At 40.9% G+C, this 21,109-nt stretch overlaps 1 protein-coding gene across 7 annotated transcripts in view; it reads left to right on the top strand.

Annotated features, from left to right (window-relative positions):
- LOC123606357 (gamma-secretase activating protein) overlaps positions 1-21,109 on the top strand; it is a 90,479-nt gene that overhangs the window by 58,085 nt on the left and 11,285 nt on the right. For all 7 annotated transcript variants that reach the window (XR_006716245.1, XR_006716244.1, XM_045494572.1 and 4 more), the window contains 6 exons: positions 558-611; positions 11,470-11,598; positions 12,434-12,492; positions 13,164-13,195; positions 15,498-15,559; positions 19,025-19,120. Coding sequence is in view for 5 of the 7 variants with exons in the window: in XM_045494572.1 (XP_045350528.1) it covers positions 558-611; positions 11,470-11,598; positions 12,434-12,492; positions 13,164-13,195; positions 15,498-15,559; positions 19,025-19,120 (432 nt within the window). In the remaining 2 variants the exon portion in view is untranslated. The remainder of the gene's footprint in view (positions 1-557; positions 612-11,469; positions 11,599-12,433; positions 12,493-13,163; positions 13,196-15,497; positions 15,560-19,024; positions 19,121-21,109) is intronic.

Raw genomic sequence — 21,109 nt, 5'->3', positions numbered from 1 at the left:
TACTGCTGTATAAACTCTTCATGGAGATTTTTTTATTTCTTAAATTATGGTGGAGAATGAGGTAAAGAAAAATCTTCTGCTAAAGTCAAAAAAGAACCCCATTAATCTTGGTTCCTCCTAGTGAGGCAGGGGCTAACTATAATGTAATACATTTAAGCAAAAGAGAAGAAGAGGGACGAAGAAGCAATAAAAAAAAGAAGGAACGTGTCCCCCTGATTATTACACTTCATGGTGCAAATGTAATTTGCCTAATTTGTTCTTAAATGGAAATGTGTAAATATTAAACTATTTGCTCTGTATTCCTAATAGTCTTCTCCTTTCCTTCAGAAACCCTGTCATCTATTGTAATCATAACTTTGAAGAACATTTCCCTTCCCGAGGCAAAAGATGGGCTGTGTTCACTGTTATTTATAAACCCCAAGGTTTATTTAAAGTAGAGGTTAGCAAACTGGGAGCTGCCCTCAGCTTCTGTCTGTGCAGAAAACACTTCCTGAAGCCTCAAGCTTGTGGTGGTTGATAGGTTTAGCAGTTGTGTGTATGTTTTTTCCCCATGATAGGAAATTCCTGGAATAACCCTTGTGACAGAAGAGATCGCGTTGCCTTTCATGAAGGTAAGTCCTTATAGGCAGAGGCGAGACCATGGCTGTGCACGGCTTCCTTGCTGGTCTCTACGCCCAACTGGAGTCCCGTCCCTGCTGCCCCAAGTATTAAGGTGGTTCCCAGGGGGGCTTGTAAGCTGTTGGGGGAGGATGTGGGTAGGGGTTAGTTCTCTAGAAAATCCATTCTAAGGGGTTAGTAGTCACTGATAGTGATATTATGGCAATTCTTAAGAATACTCTTCGGAGAGGGCAGTTTTCTGAAGATAGAGAATTACAGGGCTCAAAGGAAACCATATAGAACTGGTCCTTTCCACCGCACCTCAAATCAGTTCACACTGGAGGAGTTCTTTCTTGTAAACTGTCCTTGGAGGACCTGGTAGCTGTTTCTTTACTTCATTTGTGCTCCCACCTCCTCGTCATATGTGCACACGTACACACACACACACACACACACACACACATACACACACACACCCATTAAGTAACCTGGACTGGGATTATCTACTTTCCTTCTGGTTCTAAGAACCGCTTCTCTGTTTCTCAAAAGTGATCTGTAGTGGCTCTGTGTGTGGTCTCTGTGAAGCTTCTGCACACCCCCTTCCTGCCACGAAGTGGTAGCTATTAGTGTCTTTCTGCAGTTTGGTGGTTTCAGAAGAGTTTCTGAGTACAATAGGGAGAATGGGGTGGGGTGAACAGAAAAGAATGTGTATGAGGTTAAAAACTGGAGAGTATTTTAGCAGTATTCTTGAAGCTCTTTTGTTGTTTTTGGCATTGCTTCCTGTTAATTGTAGTTTGGTGTGTAGTGGGAAATCTCAAGTTTTGCCAGCAGGCAGCTCACTGTGCTGTGCCCTTTCATTTACACTTGATTCTTGTGGGTTCATGAAGGGCAGGCCAGGCCTGGGCAGCTGGGGTGAAAGCCATGAGGTCTGAGGTTACGGTGATGCCCTGTGAGTGAGAGAGGGCCAATGGGGGCAGGTGTAGTGGTTCTGGGTTTTGGTTTTAAGAAGGGTCCTTCAAGGAGACCAACAAGTGATGGTTCTCGGCCACAGCCTGAGACCACTGGGAAGCTCGACAAAGGGAGGAAGATGGAGGGGAAAGAAAGGTTTGATTAATAGCTTAAAAGGTTCTTAAGACCCTCTCTCCTTTCATTTTTTTTCTGCTTTTATCACTAGTCCTACCAAACCCATAATGTGTTTAGTGGACACACAATAAACCACACAATGGAAAATTTTAAAGAGAAACCAGTGTCACCCACAATTCTACAGGTCCTAACATATCAACTGTTGGTCCCCCTAACCCCCCCCCCCCACTTCCTCCTGGTCTCTGTCCTTGGTATGCATTTATTACCTAGTAGTAGTGGCCATCTAGAGATACTGAATAAAGATGGCAAATCATATCAAGCAGTTTTCATGCTGCCACATGATGTCATGATTATGATCTCTAATGGCTCCATAGAATTCTACTGGGTTGTTGTGTCCTCATTAATCATTTTTCTGTTTTGAAATATTTACTTTGTCTTCAGCCCCCGTTTTAAAAAATTGCTATTAAAAATAACATCTCAGTGAATATTTTTATATAGACAGTTTTTCCTTTGATTTATTCCCCCCAAGGTTAAATGTCCAGGAGTATTACTGGGTGAAAGACTGACAGTTTTGATAGCTTTTGATTCTTATTGCCAAATTGGTATTTTAAAAAGAAGTTGCAGGTGAGCCTGGGTGGCTCAGTCGGTTGAGCATCTGACTCTTGATTTCCGCTCAGGTAAGTGATCTCACAGTTTGTGGGTTCAAGCCCTGTGTCGGGCTGAGTGCATACAGCATGGAGCCTGTTTGGGATGATCTCTTTCCCTCTCTCTCTGACTCTCCACCTCTCGTTCTCTCTCTCAAAATGAATAAATTTTTAAAAAAAAGTTGTGATTAACTTACAAGGAATGTACGAGTTCATCAGTTTTACTATAACCTTATCACTGTTGTATATTTTCATTTATAAAATTAAGTATAAAAGAGTGATGTGAAGGTTCTCTTCATTTTTTACCCGTTGGCTTAATGCTAAGAATATGATTTGCTTTGCTCAGGAACAAAGTGGCTTGTTTTTGCACTTTTTCTTTCTTCTTTTTTCTATTTGCTTATTTGTGTGTAAAATGATGCGTTTTTATCTTGTTCGTGTTTTCTCTCCCTTGATATTCCCTCTGCCTTCTCACTAATTTCTCCTCTCCCCTAATTATCTTTAGCATTTGGCCTTGCAGACAGCTGTCTTCCAAACCTGCTGAGGAGCTCTCCCACTGCTCTACATGTATCTACACGCTGGCAGGAAGGGTTACAATAGCACAGGTTCCAACTATAGATCTCTTCACGACCTGACCTTGTCCTCACAGACAAGATCTGTCTGGGAAGTTGAAGGTACACTGCTGGGATGGGCTTTGGGCTCAGGAGGAGATGGTACTAAATTTGGTTCCACCAGCTCCCCAGCCCCCACCCCGATCACTCAGCATGGGAGACCCTAATCAGAACCTCCCAGCTCACAGGACACCTGGCTCTGATCTGTCTCACGTTTCCTCATTTCTGCTTGCACAATACCCCTCACTATAAGCCGCTGCCTTTGACCTACTTCTTCTACCCCAAGTCCCAGCTTAATTATATTGCGATGGACCTGCTTGCAGTGGCTCAACCCCCACCACCCCCATCCCGCTCCTCCCTCCCTGGTCCCAGTTATATGACTGTTCTTGCCATGCTTATTCAGCTACAGGACTTGGCTCTGAGTACCTATGACCTGAATCACAAGTTACCTTTTGAATGCATGCTTGCTGCCGGAATTTCCATGAGACCCAAGGGACCCCTATTTACTCTGACCACACTTGCTTCCATTCTCCTTGGTAGATGACTGCCCTGATAAGGAGTCAGGAGAGGGAAAGGCAAAGTGAAACTAGATAAGCACTTTCTTCCTGCTCTCTCTGAAAATAATTCTCCTGTGGAGTACTTTACAAACGTTTAACATATGAATATGTAATTTAACTAGCATAAACCAGTTACATTAGAAGTTTATCACCTGAAAGACAAGTGGCTTTCTTGCTTTATAAAATGGTTTCCAAAAGATTTTAAACAATTAAACAACAAGTATATTGGAACGAGGTCCTTGCCTTAAAAGCAGTGTTATCAAGAGTGACCTTCCTATGAATGATTTTACCCCTTCATAAAACATGGTTTTTTTTCTGGGGAAGTGGCCATTTTTGTGAAAGGTTTAAAATTACCCTTGATTAAAAAAATTTTTTTTAATCTTTATTTATTTTTGAGACAGAGACAGAGTGTGAGCAGGGGAGGAGCAGAGAGAGAGAGACACAGAATCCGAAGCAGGCTCCAGGCCCTGAGCTGTCTGCACAGAGCCTGACGCGGGGCTGCTCACGAACTGAGAGATCATGACCTGAGCCAAAGTCGGACGCTCAACTGACTGAGTCACCCAGGCGCCCCAAAATTACCTTTGATTTTATGGTGAGAAGAGAAACTATTAAAACTGTCCAGGGGCGCCTGGGTGGCGCAGTCGGTTAAGCGTCCGACTTCGGCCAGGTCACGATCTCGCGGTCCGTGGGTTCGAGCCCTGCATCGGGCTCTGTGCTGATGGCTCAGAGCCTGGAGCCTGTTTCTGATTCTGTGTCTCCCTCTCTCTCTGCCCCTCCCCCATTCATGCTCTGTCTCTCTCTGTCCCAAAAATAAATAAACGTTGAAAAAAAAAACAAAATTAAAAAAAAAACAAAAAAAACTAAAACTGTCCAACCACAAGAGCACCTAAGGATTAAAATATATAAACCACCTACTTGAATATAAAGATAAAAGGTGAACAAGCATATCACAGATGGAGAAATGGGGAATTTTTACCAAAGGTTTTTTTGGGGTTTTGTTTTGTTTTTTTAACATTTTGTTCATTTTTTGAGAGAGGGGGAGACACAGGATCCAAGCAGGCTCCGGGCTCTGAGCTGTCAGCACAGAGCCAACGCGGGGCTCGAACCCACCAACCATGATGAGATCATGACCTGAGTCAAAGTCAGACGCCCAACTGACTAAGCCACCCAGGCGCCCCTACCAAAGTATTTTTTAAGCCAGACATCTCTATTTTCATTTTATAAAGTAAGGAAACCTTTTTGTCATTTGATTAGAGATTAACTATCTGACCCAGAGACTGGGAAAGTCAGAGACTTAAATCCCCTTCCCACTTACTTCCACTCAGAAGTGAGGGTGTTATGTCAAATGCCTATTTGGGGTCTCAGTACCCCTGAGCAATTGGGAAAACAATTATTGGCACCTGGGCTCTTCTCCGTGTAGAGGCTTGTTTATTTAATTATGCTTCTTCACTTAAAAAGTGTTTTAAGAATACTGTTTTAATTGGGTAGAGCACGGGTGTCATTAAGTGCTTGGTGAAATACAACACTTTTTCCCTTGACCCTCCCAGTACAGACAACCACCATCATTTAAATAAGAGGTTGCTTAGAGATCCGAAGTAGCAATAAAATTACAATGTAATAGCTTACAATTTTAAAAATGAGGATTGTTGCTTTGATAACAATGTAGCATTACCAGAAATGTCAATTGGTTATGTGACAAATAGTGATTTTTCCAAAGATCAGTCTGTATATATGTGATACTATGGTAAAACTAGAAATACACTTTTGGTCTTCATCCATGATTCCTGACAGAGAGTTCCTTATAATTTCTTAAGTGGTAAGAGCTACAGGGACATCTTGTGTTATATTTAGTGTTTGTTCCCAGTGCCTGAAATCACCCGAGGGCACAAAGGTGTAAAGAATGTCTTTTTTTTTATTCATAGCAAGCTCCTTTCAGCTACAACCAAGTTATGTTAATAAGGTGATTTTTCGAAAGCACGTAAGACTAGGAGCTGGTTATCTAAAGAACCAAACACGTGATTAGAAAGTTGGAAATTTAAGCCCATTCCCTCCTCACTTCCAGAGGTAAGAGAGAGTAGCCGGAGATTGAGTTCAGTCCCCAATGACCAATGATTTAATCAATCCTGCCTATGTAATGGAGCCTCCATAAAGAACCTTTACTGAAGGAGTTTGAAGAGTTTCTGAGATGGATGAACAGGTGAAGTTGTAGGAGAGTGGTGTTCCTGAAGAATGCATGGAAACTCAGCCCTTTCCCCCATGCCTTGTCTTATTTATCTCTTCCATCTGGTGGTTCCTTAGTTGTTGTTGTTTTTTTTTAAATGTTTGTTTATTTATTTGTTTAAGTTTATTTTTGAGAGAGAGAGAGAGAGAGAGAGACTGTGTGTGTGTGTGGGGGGGGGGGGGTAGGGGCAGAGAGAGAGGGAGACACAGAATCCGAAGCAGGCTCCAGGCTCTGAGCTGTCAACGCAGAGCCTCATGCAGGGCTCAAACCCACTATCCATGAGATTGTGGCCTGAGCCAAAGTCAGTCACTTAACCAACTGAACCACCCAGGTACCACTAATGTTTCTTTATTTTGAGAGGGAGAGAGGGAATGAGGACATGGGCACTGTGTATGAGTGAGCTTGGGAGGGGCAGTGAGAGAGTGAGAGAATCCCAAACAGGCTCCATGCTTGGTGGGGAGCCCAACAAGGGGCTCAATGTCAGAACCGTGAAATCTTGACTTATGCTGAAATCGAGAGTTGGACTCTTAACCGACTGAGCCACCCAAGTGCCCCTGGTTTTCCTTAGTTGTATCCTTTTACAATAAACCAATATATAATAAGTAAACTGTTTTTTTTTTTTTTACTTCTGTGGGTTACTCCAGTGAATTATCAAACCCCAGGGGGTGTTGGGAACCTCCAGTTTTATAGGCAGCCTGTGGGATTTGATGCTGTCTTCAGGTAGTGTCAGAACTGAGTTAAACTATAGGACACCCAGGTGGTGTTGGAGAATTAATGGATGGGGGCAGGGGTGGAGCTCACACAGTGACAGCAGAAGTGAAGTCTTCTGTGAACAGGCTGTTGTAGAAAAGTTTTTCCTGTACAACATATTTTCTGGGGCAGTGAGTTATGACAAGTTCAGTGAATATTGTCAAACATAATTTTATGATGCTACAAAGAAATACTACCTATTAGAAATGGAGCACTAGGCTGGTATATTCATTTCTATTATATCTACAGAGATGGGGGTATCTTCAGTTTATATCTCAGATGATGAAACTGAGGAACAGACTGAGTCACTAGGCTGTGCTGCTGTTATTCATAGGTTTGGTTGGAGATGTTCTGTTGAATGCTTAAGGTTGAAAGGAGGGAAATAGCATTGGCTTCTTCAGGGTATATGCTGATTGTGAAATGTGAAATGGAATAGTTTAGAGTCATATTTAGTGATTACATTAAAATGCAGCCCATTAAAAATGGCTAAGGGAGCCACCTGGCTGGGCAAAGAAGAGAGATTGTTTTTTCCTAGGTGTTGAGAAGAAAGAGGAAGTCAATTTATAAGTAGGAGAACTGGCACTTACAACATGCAGTCCCCTTTGTGGGAAGCTTCAGGAGATCTAGTCACTGGTCCTCTGTATGGATCTAATGATCTGTTTACAGCATTTTGGCTTAATATAGTGCTTTGCTGGGTTTCTGGACACACAGGTGTTTCTATGTTCTATCTGCACTAGAGGTAGTGGGTCACTGTGTTTCTCTGGGCTGCAAATAGAAGTTGATACTGAGATGGTATCTACTGAACAAATTGGATTGATGCTTTAGTTCTGCTAGTTGAGCCCTGGCGTGAAGAGTAAAGGTCTCTGAGTTGGCTTCTTCTCCTCTAAGAAGATGATGGTTAATCAGATGTAGAACCAAAGCCAGAGGGACTTTTAGAAATAAAAGGCAGATTTTGTTTTGTTTTGTTTTTTGTTTTTCCTGGCAGTAATTTGCAGATGAGCCAGTACCACAGGGATTTTTTTCCCTCCTAAAATCAACTGGCAACCCAAATCATTAATGGGGAACAGTCCCTTAATGTAATTCTTTGGTCCTTTGGTTCAATTAATAGTTTTGATGGGCTTCCTTTAATAATTATTTCATGTCCTCCTAAGAGATAAAAGGAGATTATTTTTCAAGAGGAGACCTGGGATAATTTGCCTTCTTTCAGAATCAAACTTTAAAACTCCTTCTTGTGCAAGAAAATACTTCTGGGGCTTCCCTGAGGATCTGATGGCTTCTAACACTAGCATCTCCCAGAAGTAGCTAAATTCATCAATATTTTTTTATAAAGTATTTTTGTGTATTTTAAAGTTTTGAGCTCTTCTGAAGTAGCCTGCAATGTTCTTTCTGGGCTGTTGTGGCTTTTACTTTGTGTTGATGCTGTTGTTTCTGATGAACACCATGTTGAGTTCACAACTAGTTCCATAAGTGCTAATTGAGCAACACAGGAGTGGTTTTCTGTGCTCCCAGGTTGACTGTTAGGATGTGACTGTGTAGCTTTCACTCCCTCTTCCCCCCTCTTTCTGTGTTAAAGCATCTAAAATTTTATCTTGGAGCTGCTTGAATTCTCTGGGTTAATGAGTATGCTTGTTTTTCATTGACATTCGAGATCTGTCCTAGATTGGCTGACCTTCTCTTTGATCCTTTCTCCTACTATTTAACAACACAATCATGAGTCTTCAGACAGCTGGTTCTTCATCAGCCTGTAAACCAGGGGTGTAGATGAGGCAAATATGCGAGGCTGGGTGGGAGACTGGGATTACCTGGGCAGGTATGCTTAAGCAGGGTTCTCTGCCCTGGCTGAGCATTGGGGTTGCCCAGGGAACTTCTAAAACTCAGGAAGCTCAGGTCACACCCCACACCAGTTAAATGTCTAGGGGATGCAAGCCAGGTGTTTACTGAGGTTGGGAGTGACGTGCTGGAGGCAGCAATCTTTGCCACAGAGAACCAAGTATTATTGTTTGCTTTCTCTGCTTTCTCTAATGTTCTCTGATCTAAACCCTGGATCACTCCAGTCTTTCATTCAGTCTTTGCTCCCTCCCTACATGCCCCATCTGGAACATCCTCCCCTTGTCTTTTACATACTCAAATCTATTTTCAAACTCTGGGTCTTATCTATTACATAGGCCTCCAAATAGACTTTCCAATTACAGTGATCCCTGAGAATTTTCATAACTTAAAAAATTACATCACTTACCTTGTAGATACCATGTAGCGACATCAGCCACTAATTGTTTTCACTTATGTTATGGCATGCAGCCCGGTGACATTCTTGAAAGACCCACCGGTTTAAGTAAAATATTTCTGGGACTTTTGATTAACAGTTGTTTCTTATTTAAAGTGTTTTTTGTTTGTTTATTTTTAAAACTTAGATCCTTCTCCTTCTAACCCAGTGGTTTTGTACTATTTTAGGTTATGAATTCCTTTGAACATCTGGTGCAGGCTGTAGACCTTGTCCCCAGAAAATTGCTCCTACAAGTCACTCCATTTTACATACAATCAGTGGGTTCATAACCCTCTTGGAAACCTATCTATGGACTTGTTTTATCTGTTTATTCTCAGCTGAGAACAGGGATTTTTTTAATGGGGGAGGAAGGAGAAGGAAGGTAGCTTGGGAGAGATCTTGTCTTAGGAGTTACAGTGTGTGAGTGGGGTCTTCAGACAGGACAGTGGTGTTTGGCTTGAGGGGAAGAGGCCCCATGACAGATAAAAGGGCATCCGTGTTCCTCACAAGATCAGAGGGGTGGGACTGTGGTGGCAAAGCAGGCAGAGCTAGTATTTTAACTGACCACTAGGTGTCACCACAACACCAATTAGTTTTTGGGCTTTGGCCCTAGCGTGCCTGAACCCAGGGGTAGAATAGCAAGAAAGCTGTACTGACTTCCTGTCAGGGACTGAATACTGCCAAATGTTGGCAGTATTTGCTTTCATTATTATTTTTTTCAATAGAAGGAAGACCAAAGGGTGGATAAAAGTATATTAATTTTAAATAAATTGAAAGGGGAAGAAAAGGTGAGGTAGGTAGGTCAAGTTGGTGGTGTGACTTGACCAGTGTGCCGGTTTCCCCTAGAAATGCCCTTTTCTTGAACATAGTTTTTCTTGTCTCTGTGAGAAGGGATGTTGGCTGGATGGGCCTTTCAGCCTTCTAAAACAGTAAGCTAATATTATTATGTAATTTACTGATACTCCAAAATTCATTTTGAACCAATGGACTTCCAATAAGAATTTGGATAATGTGCTATTATTTAACGTAAGGGCATTTTTCTTGGTTGAGACATATTTTGTATAAATTTTCTTTTTTTTTCTTGCAATGCAGCCAAGTCTGTCACCACACTAGGCATTAGCTCACTTTGTTTTATGGCTACACATTGCACCTTTGGCTCCAGTCCTATCTTTTATAAACACGTATATTTTGGCAAGAAAGTGTCTCATAAATCTATCTTCATTGATTTAAGAAAACAGTTTGTGTCAGTATATACTTTGACCTCAGCCACAGAAACATTTTTCCAGATATGTCTCCTTAGGCAAGGGAAACAAAAGCAAAAATAAACTATTAGAACAATATAAAAATAAAAAGCTTTTGCACAGCAAAAGAAACCAACAAAACACAAAGGCGATCTACTGAATATGTCCAATAAGAGGTTAATATTCAAAATATATAAAGAACTTCTATAGCTCAACACCAAGAAACCAAATAATCCAATTAAAAAATGGACAGAGGATCTGAATAGACATTTCTCCAAAGAAGACATCCGGATGACCAACAGACACATGGGAAGATGCTCAACATCACTAATCATCAGGGAAATGCATATCAAAACCACAATGAGATATCACGTCACACCCGTCAGAGTGGCTAGAATCAAAAAGACAAGAAATAACAAGTATTGGCAAGAGTGTGGAGAAAAAGGAAACCTCCATGTTCTTTTGGTGAGAATGCAAATTGGTGCATCCACTGTAAAAAGACAGTAAGGAGGTTCCTCAAAAAAATGAAAAATAGAATTACCATATGATTCAATAATTCTACTACAGGGTATTTACTCAAAGAAAGTGAAATACTAATTTGAAAAGATATATGCACCGCTGTGTTTATTGCAGCATTATTTACAATAGCCAAGATATGGAAGCAACCCAAGTGTCCATCCATAGATGAATGGATAAAGAAGTGGTATATATATACAATGGAATATTACTCAGTTTTAAAAAAAGAATGAGATCTTGCCATTTGCAACAACATGGATAGGCCTAGTGGATATAATGTTAAGTGAAATAAGTCAGACAGAGAAAGGCAAATACCTTATGATTTCACTTATGTGAAATTTAAGAAACAAAACAAAAATAGACAAAAAAACCAGACTCTTAAATACGGAGAACAAACTAGTGGTTGCCAGAGGGCATCTGGGGTGGGGGGCAGATGGGTGAATTAGATAAAGGGGATTAAGAGGTAGAAACTTCCAGTTATGAAATAAGTCACGGATGAACACTACAGCATAGGAAATCTAGTCAATAAGATTGTAATAATGTTGTTTGATGACAGATGCTGACTACACTTACCATGGTGAGCACTGATTCATATATAGAAGTCTTGAATCATTGTGTTGCACTCCCGAAGCTAATATAGCACTGTATGTTAATTATACTTAAATTTAAAATTTAAAACTTTAAAAGCAATTTGTGTCAATATATCCTTCAACATTAAAAAAATGTATTACTATTACCTGAGCCAAAATCAAGAGTCAGATGCTTAATCGACTGAGCCACCCAGGCACCCCAAGTCTCTCCAATTTAGAATTCCTTTCAGGAGGGAAATGCCATCTTTCGTGGGAAGAATTCACTCATAAATGCTACCCTATGAGAGCTGAGGAAGTAAAGCAAGCCCAGCTTTGCAGCAAGGCTCCAGTGATCCTTACCGGGTAGTTTGGGCCACAGGCCCTGCTTCTCAAGCTCACCAATGTTTTTGTCTCCTACAGGTGCATAGTTTTAAGGGTTACTGGGAAAAACTGAACTCCAACCTGGAATATGTTAAGTACTCCAAGCCACACTTGCACTATAACAACAGCATGGTCAGGAGAGAATGGCACAGCCTGATCTCAGAAGAGGTTTGTGTGGATTCATAAGAATAAAGCAAAAAGCAAAAGCATAGTACATTTGATGAGGTGATGCCCTTAAGTCTTGAGGCTGGCTTAAATTTGCAGGTCTCTCCAGTTGCCAGGTCCTTTTGCATTGTTGCAAGAAGACCAAAGTGCTTCTCTGCTCTCTGTTCTCTTGAGGAGGAAAATCAAGTGCACAGAGGTTAAGGGACACACATGGGATTAACCTCCAGGTCTTAACATGGGTTCTTGCAGTACTTGTATAGTTAAAATTTGATTTAAAAATCTAGGTGTTCCCAAATTAGTGGTTGCTAGGGATTGGGGATAGTTGAAAAAAGAGTGGCTGGGACTGACTACAAAGCGGGCAGCACAAGGGAGATCTTTGGAAAGATGGAACAGTTGCGTAACTTGATCGAGGTGGTGCGCTATGGTACATGAATCTGCATATATGATGAAATGACATCGAACTATACCCTCATCTTACCAACATCCATTTCCCGATTTTGATATTGTACTATAGTTGTTTATAGAAGATGGAGACACTGGGGGAGACCGGGTGGAGAGTACATGAAATCTCTCTTCAGCATTGTATATAATTGTAGTTTTGTTGTGTATAACACAACAGTGTATAGTTGACTTGCACCTTCCTATAAATCTAATAATTTCAGACTACAATGTTTTCTAAACTAATTTTTAAGAACCTAGGTATTTTGGTTACTTGGAAAGTATATTTCTTTTTTGCTAGAACTATACTTCTTTCCTATATTGCATTATGTCCTTAGGGTGAAAAATGTCACCCACAAAACCTCTACCTTCCACACCTCTGACATGTTCTCCCTTCTAGAAAACAGGAAGAAGAAGGTCCATGGTGTATGTGAAGAATATTCTTGATAATGCAACGAAGTAAGTAAAATTAGGGATTGGTGTTCCTATAAGATGGCTATCTTTTGCGATTCCTTTTTTGGGTAACTTTCATGGAAGTAGCTTACTTTTGTTGAGTACCCTCAGTACCCTCAGATGATGCTGTCAACTTAAATGAATGCAGCCACCTGGGCCCTATTCTTGAGTTCAGTGCTGGAGTTTCTAGTGGGAAAATTGTATGTGTTAAACCTTGTAGACTTTCATCGAGAGGATGGATGAATTATAAGTGATAAAGCTCTTACTAACTGAGCACTTTAAGGTGGGTAGAGACAGTAGGTTCATTTAAAAAGTGTCAGTGGACTGACGAACTGGCTCTTATTTTGAAAGCACATTTTCTGGATAGATGAGTCATCTCAGAGTGCTACAAGTGTAGGCCCCATTCCAGCCCTGTTCTATTTTCTGTTCCCATTATTTCCAATAACTGAGAGCTGCGATTGTTCTGAATTATTGTCATTGTTTGCACTAAAGGGTTTTGAGATCTTATAATTGCCTAATGTGGCTTTTGCCAAGTTGATTAAAGTGTTTGAGGTTTTCAGCGACCTGAGAACAGTTTCTGCAGCGGTTTTTATGGAGGATGTCTTTGTATTGTATTGTGGCTTTTTTTTTTTTTTTTAATTTTTATATGTGAATAACATTGGCTAATTTCTTTGTAGGGTGATTTCTAACCTAGAAGCAAGGAATTTGGGTAAGAAAAGACCTATAATAAAGCCTTCTGGATGTCAGTGTTTGGTTTGTAACACTGTCTTTCCTACCACTGTGAGTTGGCAAGAAAATCACATCCAATAGTGTAATGAAGGCAGTACCCTTGAATATCTTCCTGTTAGAGGGACCACCCAGCTCCTTCCCTGTCTGTCTTGGCACCAGGACCTGCAGGGGCAGCTGCTGAATGTACTTTTGCTGGGCCAGTCCTTCAGTGTTAGCCTTGTGGGTTTCATTATTTTCCTTCATGGACTTGATCTAATTACCATGCTCTGTGGCTGTACCCACAGGATGCACTTGGGCAGTTCCCCTGGCCTAGAGCTGATTTCTTTCCAGTGGGCTGATCATGCGAGAGTCTGTGACTTGGTTAACACTTGGGCACACACTAGGCTAGGCCATAGGGGTACAAAGATGAGGAGTCTCTGGGTGAGCTGTGTGGTTATGGGGGAAGAGCACAGGCTTGGACCTGGACAGAACTTGGCTTGACTTCCAGTTTGTCCACAGTGCTCTCAGTGTGCTCCTGGGCAAGCCGTCTATTCATTTAGTGCGCTATCCTTTTCAGGGCAAGGTGAGGAGAAAATGAGTGTGAATGGGCTGATGTTTATAGTGTCTCATACAGCACAGCGCTTGGTGCAGGGGATACCTGAGGTGGCTGCTTTGTCATGAATGTGTGAGGAAGAGGTGCTAACACATGGTTTCTAAACCAGGTGACGGGTGTTATAGAACCATAGTGGGGGAGGGAGTGGGTCAGGAGTGGGGGTGATTGGGGAAGAGAGCGAGGTTAGAAAAGCCTTCCCAGAGGGAGCAACGTCTGAGGTAAGTCTTGATGAACAGGGTGTTTGTCCAGGTAAAACTGGGGGAAGAGAATGTTAAGCATACCCAGGTACAAGTTTTCTGTGGTTTTGCCCCTGGAACCCTTTCATGCCTCATAGAGGCCAGCCTCCATTTGAAAAGCTGTTATTTTTATATCCCACTGTTGTTTTATAGGCTCGGGTGTTTAGGTACATATTGGGTGACCCTAACAAATTATTTTATATAGTATGTTGGGGTACATCCTGCAGCTGTGTGCACAGCCCATGTGAACCATGATAGTGAACTTGTCATCCAGCCCAGGCCGACAGAGCCTGTGCTCACTGAGCAGCCCCAAGGGAACCATCCTCAGCCTGTGTTACCAGGCCATCCATGCCTGAAGCCAGGGGGTTCTGCCACTAGCCAGAGTCCTGCCCAGCGGCCAGGGTGTGAATGTGTCTGATTCATGCTCACCCTCCACGTACTGCTGGGAATGTTGCAATCTGGGAAGTGTTGCTGGTTGTCCAGGATTTTGTTGTGTCTGTCACTCCTGCCCCTGTACTTTTGGCCAGTTTGCATCCTGTGACCAGTATCCTTTTTGAGGGCACATTAGGGACTTGTCCCTTCCTCTCACGTGCTTAGTTTGTACTAGTTTCCTAGGAAGAACGTCATTGCTAACAGAAACAGAACAATCTGTGTGAAATTCAGGACTGGTGGAGTCAAGTTTGGAATGACTTCATCTAAATCAGGAAGGTTGTGTAGGATCCAGTAGAATTTATCCAAAGGGGTCAAGAGGCCTCTGTGCCATCCCACATAGGGTCACCAGCCTGCTGAGCAGGGAAGTTCTGCTCTCTTGACAGGTGCTGTGGCTCAGGTGCTGCAGGAGAGGAGGAGCAGGGCACCCAGGTGCTGTTAGAGGAGTGTGAGGGCACATCTAGTGAGACTGTGCTTGCCTGCCCCTTCCCTGTCACTTTCCCATCTTGATCTAGTTACCTTTTAGTTGGATAACTTGTTTCAGTTAGTATTATTTGATGCAGGAATTGACAGGTCCCCTCAGTTCTGTGACTCTCAAGGTCACTAAACTACAGGGGGTCACAAAGAAGGGAGTCATGCAATCCTGAGTCCCTGTCCCTGAGTTATGCCCTCCTTGGCAGTAAGAGAGGACACAAGTCTCCCTGACACCAGTGAAGCAGAGGTTCTTAGTGGTGAGTTTTCATGTTGAAGAGGAATCAAAGCCAGATCCTATTGGTGTTGGGAAATGTGTTCCTCATTTTCTTTCTTTCCTAGTCTCTACCTCTGTTAGAATAGAGCTGCGTATCACCTGAGTGATAAGTTCAGCTTGTAGGAATAGGTCACACATGTAATGAAAAATTTCATCCTATCAACAAAGTGTTCAGTTTTCCCAATAAGTCAGAGAAGGGAAACCCAGGCTGATTTCTCTTCTTCTAGCCCATTTTCTGAAAACCACTCTGCTTGACTCGTGCTCTGTTTAATTTCAGAGCCAAGATTAACACCCCTCTTCCAGGAGGAGGACAACCACCAGAGACTGCTTATGGGTCTGGTAAGCGGTCTGTGGGCCATTTGGGTGCTGGAAAATGATAGGCTTCAAGAAAAGGGGAAAGGGCTAGATTGTACTTCTCATGCTAACCTTATCTTTCATTCATTCTTTTCATTCACATTCATTCATTCATTCATTCATTCATTCTTTTAACATATAGCTGTTATCAGCCCTGTAGGCCCTGTGTGGTCAGTGGTTAAGCAACACAGATAAGATTTCTGCACTTTTAGAATTTTTTTTAAGGTTTAATTATTTATTTTGAGAGAGAGAGAGAGAGAGCACGTGCAAGTGGCGGGGGGTGCAGAGAGAGAGAGAGAGAGAGAATTCCAAGTAGGATCCACACTGTCAGCACAGAGCCTAACGCTGGGCTCATGAACCATGAGGTCCTGAAGCTGAAATCTGGAGTCAGACGTTTAACCAACTGAGCCACCTAGGCACCCCTGCACTTTTAGAATTTATAGTTTAGTGGGAGAGACATACATAAATCAGCCACCCCCCAAAATATATGATTACGGAACATCATAAGGAAATGTACTCCACTGAGTTTTTGAAACGAGGGAAGAACAATGTCTCTGTGGCATTTGTATTTGGGGTTTAAAACACAACAGAATAAAGTATTCTTTCTCAAGAAGTCCTACTGTAGGAAGACCAAAGAGAGTTATATAAATTACTGTAAGAGCGGAATTGGTAAATAAATCCAAAATATGTTTTAAAAAATGATTAAAGAGACATCTGACAAGTTTAATAAAATATTTTTAATACTGTACAGGCTTAGGAATGGGGTAATCCATTACGTTAAATTACGGAAAATTTTAAAATATGAGAAAAACACATTTGAAAATTCCAGTTAAATCTTCTTTAATAAAGAGAAATACCAAACTTGAGCCAAGAAGAAATAGAAGTCCTTGAAAGCACAATAACCATAAATAATTTGAAAAAATTATCTCCAAAAAAGTCACCAAATTATTTAATGAGTCAGTTCTTTCAAACTGGCTTAAGGATCTAGATCTTAAGGATCTAGATCATCCCCATGCTATGTAAATTATTTTTTTGGGAAAAAAAAAATGGGAAGCTTCTCAGTCACTTTAGAAAGCTAGCATAACCTTAAAACCAAAATCTAACAATGACCACTTTTACATATAAACATAGATACCACAACCTTAATTAAAATATTTTCCAGTTGTCCATTTGAAAAATATGGCATGGTCAGGTGGGCTTTTTTCTAGGAAGGCTTAATATTAACAAATACATTAATGTAATTCATCATATCACTAGTTCAAAGAGGGGAAAAAAAAAAAGATCATCTTTATAGGTGCTTAAAATTGATAAAAGTAAAATCCCACTCCTGGAATACATCAATTAGGCAAAAAGATATTCTAATACTAATGGTTAACACCCTTCTTAATGGAATGTTGGGGGCATTCCTGTTAAAATCAGAAGGAAGTTAAGGATCCTTGCTATTTTCACTAAAATTTTATATTGTTCTAGCAATTCTATACAGTGCAATAAGAAACAAAAGTAAAAGAAGATGCTATGATTGTCCAGTGCAACAAACAAATAAAATAATCGACTGGGGAAATGGGAAATGATAAGGAAAAAGTTAATAAGCTGGTGATTCTAAATTTATTTTCTTTTTTATTAGGATTAACCAGTTAGAAAAGTAAATGAAAAACATTATTCCATTTCCAAATCCTTAGCTTCTAGGTTTAATAAAATTACAACTAACAAGCCAATGAAATTTCGCTGACAGTTGACCAAGTGACTCACTTGACAAAGAGGACTGGAACTAGCATTGCCAGATAGCTAAGTGTGTTGTTGAGCTACGATAATTGAAACAATGTGGTGCTTGTACAAAATAGACCGTCCGGAGACTCTAGTTTTAATCTGAATGTTCAGTGTATGATAAATGAGGCATTTAAAAATCACCATGGAAAGAAAGAATTTTCAATCAATGACTGGCTATTTGGAAAAGACAATTGAAGTCCCCCTATCCCAAATACCACTACTTTATAGCATAAACCAACAAAAATATTAGATAGATTAAAGAATCTAATATAAAAAATTTATGTATGTGTGTATCAAATTGTCAAAAATTTAAAAATTACGAAGTTCAGCATACAGGAAATTGGTCAGTCTCATGTGATGTGGCTAAAAATTAGTATAACCACAGTGTCTCTGTGTCTTTCGGTAGTGTCTCTACAAACCTTAAGTACGTGACCCAACAAATTCCATTTCTAGGAATTTAGCCTGAGAAAATAATTGGGGATATGGCAAACAAATATTGTATAAGGATTTTTTTAGTACTATTAACACTTGCATAAGAAGCATCTCATAATGTGTAAGAAGGGAATAAATAATTCTAGTACTTTCCTAAAATTGAATACTGTGCAGCCATCACAACCTGTGTGGTTAAGAATATTTAGTGACATAAACTATTACATGAAAAAAAAAAAAAAAACAAATTAGGAAACATTAGAATGAATGTGCACACTAGAGAAAAGGAAAATAAAAAATTCAAAATGTTAACATAGATGATAGGATTATGGGTGACTTAAATTTTCATCTTTATGGCTATTATAGAAAAATTGAAAAGCACAAAAAAGCATGCAGTAGTCATAAATCAAAAAATTTTAAGCCTAATTGATGAACACATGGCCCAGAATGCCACAGGCTAAGTTTTGCTTAGGATGTTATACATGCAAATCTGCTAAAATAGAAGCTATGTGCACATATAATGTCAATTGTACGATTCTCATGGTGTTTATTCATGCAAAAATCTCTCTAGCCAGGAGGGCATCTAGCTGAGTAGGGCATCTAGGCAAAGGGGAGGGGAAAAGAAAGGAAGGAGACAGAAAAACAAAAGGTGGGGAGGGCTGGGATGCCACACTGATTGGTGAGCTCCAAGAACAGAGTAGGTATACAAGCCTGTTTGGAGGCAATAGAATCAATAAGTTCATTACTTTTCCATGTAGGGGCTTTATTCAGTGTCTGTAACCACTGCGCAGAGGGAGGTATCTGATGCATTTCCTTTTTACTCCTGCCTGTGTCCTTCCAAAGGCCCCACACCATGCCTCCCCCCCTCCAACTCCCAGTTGTTCTATGATTAGAGTAGTTCCTTTTAGTTCTCCAGGGCTGGGAGCCCTAGACTTCAACCATCTGGTACATCCCAAAGACTTCTAAGTTAATGGTTTTGCCCAGCTTCTCTGGAGAATTCTAATTAAGGCTGGGAATCTGATTCTTGGCTGCTCACTGAGGGAATCATCAGTAGTTCCTCTTGAGGAGAACGTTGGTGCCCTTGACTTATGCCTATTGAAGTAACACTATGGGTTTGTACATTTCTGCTGGTGGGACCTTCAGACCCAGTATTTTTCATATTGGTAAAGAGTGTTAATAAATGGATCTAGTTTAAACCAGTAGCAGGTGTGAGTGGGCAGGTTGTGACTTATCTAATCTGTATCCTGTTTTCAGATGGTGTCTGAGCTAAAAGACCATCTTCTGAGACACCTACAGGGTGTAGAAAAGAAGAAAATTGAACAGATGGTTCTGGACTATGTTTCAAAACTGGTTAGTTTTGCTTTTTTGTTCTCTATCATGCTCCTTCCACCCTGGTCTCCCAGTATGTAGCTCCCAGTATATGGTTCAGTTTTTCAGATTAGGTTTTTTACAGATTTCCTGTCCTCAAACCAGTATATTTGGTGCTGGAGATTGAATAAAGGGAAAAAAGAACCAAAAAAGCAATGTTATGAAAGTAGTTTATTGAAGTTCCTTCAAATGGTGATTTTTATGTTCATGGAAGGATAGAACAGTAATGAACTTGGCATGGTTGCCAAATGTTCATATGTCATATGTCATCTTGGCATCTTCTAACTCCTTATTAAACCATAGGTAATGATTTGTGTACATGGAGGTTTATGAAGACATGAGAGAACTTGAACTTAAATTCTTAATGAGTGCCTAACAGCCCAATTAGGCCAGATTCTAGCTCAGTTGTATAAATACTCCCACATTAGAATCTGCTGGTGGGGTTGGTAGCTTATCTACTCAGTAGCCAGTAGTCACTCACTGAAGTTGTGTGATCCAAATTAATAACACCAGTCCATGTGTAAATAGAAGTGGTGTGACCAGTTTGAATTTTGAGGCAGTCTTGAGTCTCTCAGAAAGTGTATGGAGTTCAGGTGTGACCCTACTAAGAACCTAGAAATAGTGTGGTAGACCAGTTTCTTGAAGTATTTAAATTCACATAAAAAGAAAGAACACTCCATTTCTCCAAGTTTGGGTAAGAACAGTATGCAAACGACCAGTGTGTGAACATATATGTTTGCATATATGTATTAGGTATAGCCCTGATTGAATTTCTTGTTTAATTTTATTACCTTTTATAGTTTTCTGCCTTTATTACAATCACCAGTGTCTTTTTTTTTTTAATTTTTTTAAATGTTTTATTTATTTTTGAGACAGAGAGAGACAGAGCATGAACAGGGGAGGGGCAGAGAGAGAGAGGGAGACACAGAATCTGTGGTGTGTGTGTGGGGGGGGGAAGGTGGGTGGAGAGAGAGAAAGAGAGAGAGAGAGAGAGAGAGAGAGAGAGAGAATCCCAAGCAGGCTCCACACAGCACAAAGCCCGATGCAGGGCTCAAACTCATGAACCGTGAGGTCATGACCTGAGCTGAAATCAGGAATCAAGAATCAGACGCTTAACCGACTGAGTAGCTCTGGCTCTCCGGCATTGAAACTTTCTTAAATAATAATAATTCTTTGTAGTAAAACTATACCGAGGAACTCAATTTATGAACGTGTTCTTGATCTTCCCATGCTGACATTAACTTGCTTTCTTTGTCCTTTAATAACACAATTATTTAACATGTCCATCTGTCATCATTCCTTCTGTTGACTTTAAATTTCACCTTCCAATGTGTTAAAGGATTTTTGTTCAGGCGTCATGCTTCTTTGCAGTTAATCACATACAACTTTTTTTTAATTTTTTTTTACATTTATTTATTTTTGAGAGACAGGGTAAGACAAAGTGAGAGTGGAGGAGGGGCAGAGAAGAGGGAGACACAGGATCGGAAGCAGGCTCCAGGCTCTGAGCCATCAGCATAGAGCCCGACATGGGGCTCGAACCCACAGATCATGAGATCGTGACCTGAGCTGCAGTCGGACGCTCAACTGACTGAGCCACCCAGGCGCCCCCACATAAAACTTTTAACAGCAGTTTGTGTTAACAACCACCAGAACTAATAGGACCAGAAGTGGTAGAGCTGTAGCCTCAGAAAACTCAATACCCGTGACTAGACTTGGCTGCCACTGATGGAGGCCAAATCCACTTGCTCCTGCCCAGCAGCAAACAGCCTTGTCTCCCAATCCTCTCGGGAGGGTGGCTAAACAGGCTTTCTAAAACAAATGGAGGAAGTTGCTGCAGAACCAGACTATATTGCTTATGAGTTATCTTACCTGATTTCAGCCAAAGAGAAACTGAGAATCTCTGTCACTGAGAATAAACTCTTATGCCTGTGCCTGTATGGAGATCCTTTCTGATTTGCCCCCTGTGCCCCC

This window comes from Leopardus geoffroyi, chromosome A2, assembly GCF_018350155.1.
Source record: "Leopardus geoffroyi isolate Oge1 chromosome A2, O.geoffroyi_Oge1_pat1.0, whole genome shotgun sequence".
Taxonomy (NCBI): Eukaryota; Metazoa; Chordata; class Mammalia; order Carnivora; family Felidae; genus Leopardus; species Leopardus geoffroyi.
Note: the sequence above shows the minus strand (reverse complement) of the source record. Positions and strands in the feature narration are given on the sequence as shown.